The sequence below is a fragment of the Agrilus planipennis genome, unplaced genomic scaffold, assembly GCF_000699045.2.
Source record: "Agrilus planipennis isolate EAB-ADULT unplaced genomic scaffold, Apla_2.0 scaffold323, whole genome shotgun sequence".
NCBI lineage: Eukaryota > Metazoa > Arthropoda > Insecta > Coleoptera > Buprestidae > Agrilus > Agrilus planipennis.
In genome coordinates this window covers 56937-64924 of record NW_020439138.1, presented here as the reverse complement: position 1 = coordinate 64924, position 7988 = coordinate 56937, and the positions used below count along the sequence as shown (strand labels likewise).

Genomic DNA, 7988 nt, shown 5'->3' with positions numbered 1-7988 from the left:
TTTGAATAAGTATTTTCATTTTCCATTATTCATAAAAATAATATTGAATAATTGAAGCTGAGAATCATAATATTTAATGACTTAACTGTCAGTATGGATGTTTGAGTGGCAATAATTTACTCATATTATTTGTTTTGAAATTTTGCTAATAATTTCGCAATCATCTTCGTAAACAAATAAACAGTTTTAGTTGATTTTTAGTTGAAAACTAGAAGAGATGATTATAGGGAGTCATAGTATCATTCGAAAGACAATAAAATTCTGTATAAGGCTATGAAAATATCTACATGGAGTTCCATTTGAAAAAATTGATTCTATTAACCAAATCTGTCACTAAATATCTAATACCCTGTATGTAATTAACCTACATTAAAAATATGGACGGGAAGTTTGGAAGTATCGCAAACTTTCCTGAGAACCTTCTGCTCTTTTTAAAAAAAAAATTATTTCGAAAACAATAAATTTTAGAAGTAGAAAAGCAGTATAAAAGTTTACCTAAAATCACAAGTAGAATTCAAAACAGTCATAACATACAGGGTGTTCCATTTAAAATAACAAAGTTGGTGTCAACTTCCGGCATAACCGGAAGTGCTACATAGATGCCGTTATATTAACTGAGGAGAGCATACCCAATAACGCTATTGTCCAAATTTTCAAAATTCGAATCAAAATAGTTTCCGAAATATTCTAATGGGTGATCACCGTGAGACACCCTGTGTATGAAACGATAAAAGTATTTGTACGAATTTTCCTAAGATGCCTCCCTTTGATGACTGTATGTAATTGAATATCCCTATGTTGAGTTTTAGTAAATTAGTTATTCTTCATTCTGTCAAACTTGCGAAAAGTTCAATTGCTGTCTATACTATTCCAAAAATTGGAAATTGGTTATTAAGCAATAAAACTTTAATGAACGAATACAACTTTGATCAGAAAAACTATATTTATCTATTTAGGATTAATGGAATGAACTACACTTGAATTGTTTCAGCAACTTCTTCAATTTGTTTTTGTGTAATGTTTAGCTAATTTTAAATAAAATTAATACAAAACTACCACAATAGTACAACAATCATTATATTATATATGTAAGTAAATAATTATTTGGTTAGATCACGATTTCTTTAGGTCAAATTTCTCAATTTTTCTTCATTATATAATACGTGCAAGGCTTATTACAAAGCAATAATGCTAGAGGGTGGCATCGTACACCTAATTTTACTATATGCCTACATGTGAATGACATTTTCCTATTTTGTTTCTACTACTCTGTAAAGTTCAGGTGAACGTCATTTTTATGCAGCGAAAACATTAGAATGTGCACAACGTTGTGGGCTGTAGCATTAACGATTTAAAAATGTTGTCGACAATGAACAAGTCTAAAGTATTCGCCGTGGCCTTAGAAGCAAGGTCAATCTCAAACAGCGACGATTCGTGCGCGTGTCGACTATTCCTGAGCAATAATAATGTATTTTTTGAACTAACGCAACTCACAATGCATACAGACACAAGTATCGAAAACCTGCCAACAAGTACGAATCTATTTTATATTTGCTATACCCTAATCACATCTTGTTTAAGTACATGTAATATGTTAAGATGTTAGCTATTAATATCGAGATACCGTTTAGAACCAGCCCGATATTTTATATACATAGTTAATTTTAGTCGTTTCGTAATAATAATTATCGCAAATAAAGGAAGCAAATACCTACGTTGATAAGCAAAATTAAAACAAAAAATTGCACGCGCATTAATGGTTTAATCGTACACGGTAAATATAAAAATTCAGCCGTACTTTAATGCAGATAAACTAATCAAATTCATATTACATACGTTTAAATTATTAGATTAAGTAATCGATGATAGCTGTATTAAACACAGTATGTTAAGACGAAAATTTTTTCAGTCTGTAAAATTTTGTCTAATTCATGAATAAATAGTAGGCTTGAGGATTACGTGTAATAAGTAATTAGTCGAATCATCATCGTGAGGTCATCAGTCTGGTTGAACACGCACCTCCACTCTCTTTCCTATCCTGCACTAATCTTCGCATTTCCCTGAAACTAAAACATTCCGCATCCTTAAGGGGCCATATGAGTGGTTTAAACAAATCGTTTTCGAATTAGGTAACCTCTTTTACAAAATACGTCAAAATAAAAACGGTAAGGGAGGTCTGTTTAGTGCGGCTCCCTTTATAACAGTTTATTAAGGTAATATAGTGTGACCTCATTAAGTCGAAAACCTTCAAAACTCGAAAAAAGTTTTGTTCCCTTCCCTTCAAGCCTCAAAACCTCCATTACTCGAAATCTCAACCCTCTATTAGTCAAAATAACCAGTGAATCCCTGCAAACCATTTTGGTACATATGTATTTTCCCTCTATAACTCGAAAAATTAAATTGGACCTCTGCATCTCGAACATAGCAATATTTTATTTTACAACCTTTACAACTCGATGATTTGAAACTTCTTACGTCTATAGTTCGAAGAAAAATAAGTTATCGACTTTAAAGATTTGCCGACAATGTAAGTACACCAAATCTTAACCTCTACAAGTCGAATCAAAATCCTCCATAACTCTAAGTTCTACTGTATATCATAATGAAGATATGGCTTCTTTGGGTCATCTACCTGCTTATGTATTAATTAAACGTATAGTATCGTAACATGAATTTCTTTGATCAGGACGTAAACATGTCATGACCTAGCTGAAGATATAAATTGGTAGCAATGTTGTTTACCCTTTTAACCGACCAAAAAACAGCACAAAGTCTAGCTTGCGCCGCATTCTAACATTTTTATTTTATTAAGATTAAATGCAACCAAGTTGATAGCTTCATATCTCATGAACATTTTTTAACTTGGGTTTCTTAAAAAGCATTGATTTGAAAAATGTTATGTATAAATTATTGAAAAAATATTGATCTTTTTTACGCAAAAAATATGGTTTTCATATATTATACAATTTTCCTCAATATTTAATGTAAAATAAGCGTATAAACAAGTAAATGAGCAATTATTAAGCAGGTAGGTAGATCGCAAGGATTGGAAGAGTGATCGATATCTCAAAGATGTACGAAGAAGGAAAACATTTAATCTGGCCCGTGCCTCCTCTTCATTTGTCCGGTACGAATGGAGCCAAGCGATTAAAATGGACTACCTCCGGCTTCCCATTTGGAGTTTTCTTAATTCGGTAGATCACGTCGTTAATCCTCTTCACTATCTCATAGGGTCCTTCTCAATTTTGTTGGTGAATGTCTACGGCGACGACGAGGATTATACAACCAAACAAGATCTCCAGTTTAGTAACCACCTACTGTAGCCTTGATATCGTAGTTTTCTTTGATCCTGTCACAAGCAATCTGCGTATGCAGACGAACCGACTCGTGGACATCGTTAAGCTTTCTTAGGAGGTTGGTAGCATAGTCTTCTCCAGCCAAGTCATCTCCTGCTTTACAGCCGAGTTTGAGGTCACAAGGTAGTCGTAACTTCCTTGCAAAAAGGAAACTGGCCATTGAAAATAAAGGCAAATAGCGTTCCTAGTCCCTTTGGTGATCAGACACTACCTTGGAGAGATATTTAATCAAGGTCCGATTCATTTGCTCAACCATGCCGTCCGATTGTGGATGGAGTGGAGCAGTTCGAGTTATCTTTATTCCTAGGAGCTCGCATATTCCACAGAATATAGTCGATTCGAAATTCCTCCCTTGGTCTGAGTGCAACTCCAAGGGCACCCCAAAACGACTGATCAACTCTTTCACCAGCTCCTCAACTATGGTTTCCGACTCCTGGCTCGGAAGGGCATAGGCTTCAACCCACTTAGTAAAATAGTCTAAAACGACCACGATGTGTTGTGTTACCTTTCTCGGACTCTCGAAATGGACCCGCCACATTACAATAAAATCGCTCTCGAACTTTCCCAAGCGTCTTATTCACTCCAAAATGGTCACCAGATGATCAATCATGAAGATACTGCAACACTTCTCTAACCTTGTTTCGAGGAATAACCAGTTGCTTCCTATCATCCTCTCCATCTGAACCGTCAACAACACGCTTCAGGATACCATCCTCCAAAACCATTGAGTCCCACTGAGCCCATAACGATTTTAGTACTTGCGTACAGGAAGAAATTTGCTGCCACGTTGGTTGTTTTCCGTCTCTTTTCCATCACCTTCTTCAAGTACTTTTCCTACACTGCCTTCTCGTATGACCTAGTTCGCCGCAATTCCAACATCTTACATTTCTTTATCGAACTTGCAGATGGCAGACGGTTTCTTCTAAAGATTCTGATGAATCCGTTTCTTCACACAGTAGCCGAACCCTTTCCCAATGCATGAGCCAATGCATCAGCTAGCGCCTTAGGCCGGTCAAGGCGTATTCGTTGTTGAGTGTCACTGTCCCGAAGTTTATCAGTAAATGCCTCCACTGCCAACCTTTCCATCAATTCTTCTGGAATATTAGGATAGACCAGTCGAGACAGTCTCGCAATATCAGCCTCGAATTCTTGTAGGGATTTCGTTGGTTTCTGCTGACGGGTTTTCAGTTGGATGTGATACACCGCTGTTAAATGAGCCTCGCCGTGGCGCAACTCTAACCGTTTTACCAACTGTTCATAATCCGTCAATTCTTCCGGGAAAAGGGTATTCAAAATGTCAGATGCATCTTCACGAAGCGCAACGATCAACGCAGTGGCTTTTTCTTCAGTCGCCCAGTTATTCGGCTTAGCAGCCGCCTCGAATTGCTTGTGGTATGTGGTCTATGAGGACTTTCCGTTAAACGTTGGTGGTTTTACTCGTGTTCTTGACTCTATACCGCTTCCTTGGCTGATTTGGCTCGCTTCGTTGAGTGTACTAGATGCGCCAACAACCCCTTCGATTGGTTTTATCTTTCCATTAGAAATCAATTCTTCCAGCACTTTTATTTTCTTTTCTGTTTCTTGAATATTCTTATTAAATTTTTCTTTTCTTCTTCTTTCACGTTTCAAACATTCACTATTTTCTTCCAATTTATTTCCAGGCTTTTACTGTTTTCTTCCAATTTATTTTCCGAATTTTTCTGTTTTCTTCCAATTCACATTTCAAACTTTTCATCATTTGCGACAATTCGTCTTCGAATGGGAACGTTTCAGGACCATGGCCAACCTATTTCAACGCCTCCGCAAGCCGCCACTGAAGTTCCGCTTTATTACCGCTTGTCGCTTCATCCCGTTCTTCCAATTCTCTTCTTAACTCGGTTACTTTTAATTCGTACAAGTTCTTTGCCTTTGTAATGTCTTTTACTCAACCCCACACCTGACACCAGTTGTAATGCTCGTGAGTTTAACAGAATTACTTCTAAGACTGATAACGACAAGAACTATTTATTTACACTAATGTTAATATATCACTATTCACTGCACTATTTATTTCACTGCTATCACTGTAAATTTATTTCTAGATTCACTTCTGCAACGGTCAATTTATTTCTTCCTCTTTCGGCGATAATCTCTTCCTTTAAATACTCTTTTGTTTACTTTCGGGAACCTTCTGGAAAACGTCCGGATAGTTTATTTTTTCTTTGAACTGTTTGAAGAATGAAGAAAGGCGCCCGCGGCTAGTCGGCGAATCGATAATCCGTTCACGCACACATGTACCCGATCGCACACAAACACGCTCGTGCTCGCTACACTATATTAAAAATGATGTAGGGGCAATTATTNAGGCAGGTTCTGAAAATACAACTTCAGTTAAATGATGCAATAACCATTTATGTAAAAGGTCAAGAGAAAGTCAAATGCATTCAAGATGTTCTGGATGATAAAAGTATTAATATTATTAACTTAGAAGATCTGTAATGTCCGTCATTTGAAAACCTAAAAAATTACTACTTAATTCATCTTGTTATTTACATGATTTTATACATAAAATATCAGAGTGTGCCAGAGAAAAAGTAAAATTATTAATAATTTTTTTAAAAAATCTAGCAAGCCAATAATAATAACTGGAAAGATTGTGGTAAAGCATTGTTTTTCATTTTTTTTTTGTGTACAACATGCAGATACATACATACGTAAATGCATACATATTACTATCTGCTGATTACAGCACATCCTGCGTGCTAAGAAAAAGGTATAGAGCTAACTCTTTTCTGAATCCAACGTTTTAATTTTTTATATATACGCATATTTACATACATAATGTCTGTTTGTGTAAGTCTATAGAAGAAATTGACATTAATTTTTTATTTCTGATACATAAATACATACAAGCATACTTACATACATACATACTACCTGTTTATGTAAGTTGGTAGTAAAAATTGACATGTTTTGTTTTTATTTCCCTGTATATATATTAAAATGATTTAACAAATGTAGATGTGAGATTTTTGGGTGAATAATCTCGAGTTTGTTTTTAATAACGATTAATAGTCCAAATTACCGTTTATTAACTTTAAACGTAAGTGACTAAATAATAGGTTTACACCTGACAAAAGCTTATTAGAGAATACTCTCGAACAAATTAAACAAAAGAATCGTTGAACTAGTCGGTTTGCTTCATTTGGTCCAGCAGTTCCCCGGGATTTGAGTTATCTTCCAGCGCTGGTCGGCGCCGAAACCATAATATAAACAGGTGATATGATAAAGAGTTCGTGAGAATGCTCACATACATATATCAATTATATAAAATGTAAATATAAATCGGTCGTATATAGTTAGAATTAACGCAATTGTAAATAAACCGTAATTTTATCAGAAAAATGAAATATTTCTTTGAGTAAATAGCCTATTTGGTTTATGGTTTGTATGTATATATGTATGTATGTATATATAACTGTAGTTCTCTATCTTTTTATAACTAAAGTGCTGGTAAAACGAGATGAACCATGGTTACAATTATTTTACCAATACAGAATTTTATTTTCAAAATCTTTATTGGAGGGAAAATTCAATTCTGGCCTAGCCTTGTTTACGCTCCACTGTTTCCATCTCGTTTGATAAAATTCAATAAGTAATAACTTTAAGCGGAAAATTCAAATAAATACAGGCTCAATCTACATGATGGAGAGTCCATGACCAACATATGGCAGCCCATTAGTTCCACTACTGCTACTATACCAACCGGCTCTTAGAATCATAGAAGCTTCAATAAAACCAAATATGAAAAGACGTATCTTTTACGGTAGAGAAACGCAAACAAATTTGAATAAACGTGCTGTAAGGACAAAGTAAGTACCTTAACAAATGCATCTTTACGTCTGAAAAAGTAGTACAATGAAATAAGAAACAAGCCATTTTTATATTAGCAATGTTTTATTTTTCTAGTATCATTCTTGAACTTTTCTTTCAAGAAATGTTTTAAAAATTAATCTGGTTATTTCTGGAACAAATTCACCTTTTAGTACAGTCTCAATTGCAAATAAACAACCTTCTAAGTTCCATGTCACTTTGAATTTCTTGTCTTCACTCTACAAAAAAAAATTTTAAATAAAACACAAAAAAGTTTCAACAATAAAAATATAATAAAACTCGACAGTTGTTTCGACCTATCTTCAAGAGCACAGAAATATGTAACATATTTATGTACACTTGAAAATGACTGAATAGGCCGAAACAATTGTCGATTTGTTTTATTATATTTTTATTGTTAAAACCTTCTTGTGTTTTATTTCAATATTATTAACTTGATTTGCATCCCTGTCTCGTAATATAGGCTATGCCGTAAATTTAAATAACAGCAAATACCAGCGAATGACTATATCTGCCTAAAATTCGATATTACACCCATATTGCCTCTTCGTAATATTATTAGTGCATTACAGCATACTTTTCAACCAAACGAATGCAATGAAGGTAGTTGCAATAATTTCACTGAAAACTTCTCATCAAAACGTACTAAAAGGTTTACTACATTTATGATAGCTTTCTTTATAAATACAGTAAAATCTCCTTAAATCGAACCTCGATAAGTCGAACATCTCCAAAACTCGAAAAAATGTTTTGTTCCCT

The 7988-nt window shown here is 34.5% G+C and overlaps 1 protein-coding gene across 1 annotated transcript in view; it reads right to left on the bottom strand.

Moving 5' to 3' along the window:
• Nucleotides 1–7214: 7214 nt before the first annotated feature.
• Nucleotides 7215–7988, bottom strand: part of LOC108742145 (ran GTPase-activating protein 1) — a 21552-nt gene continuing 20778 nt past the window's right edge. The window contains exon 7 of the mRNA XM_025977807.1: nt 7215–7447. Coding sequence (XP_025833592.1) covers nt 7307–7447 — 141 coding nt within the window. The 3' untranslated portion in view covers nt 7215–7306. The remainder of the gene's footprint in view (nt 7448–7988) is intronic.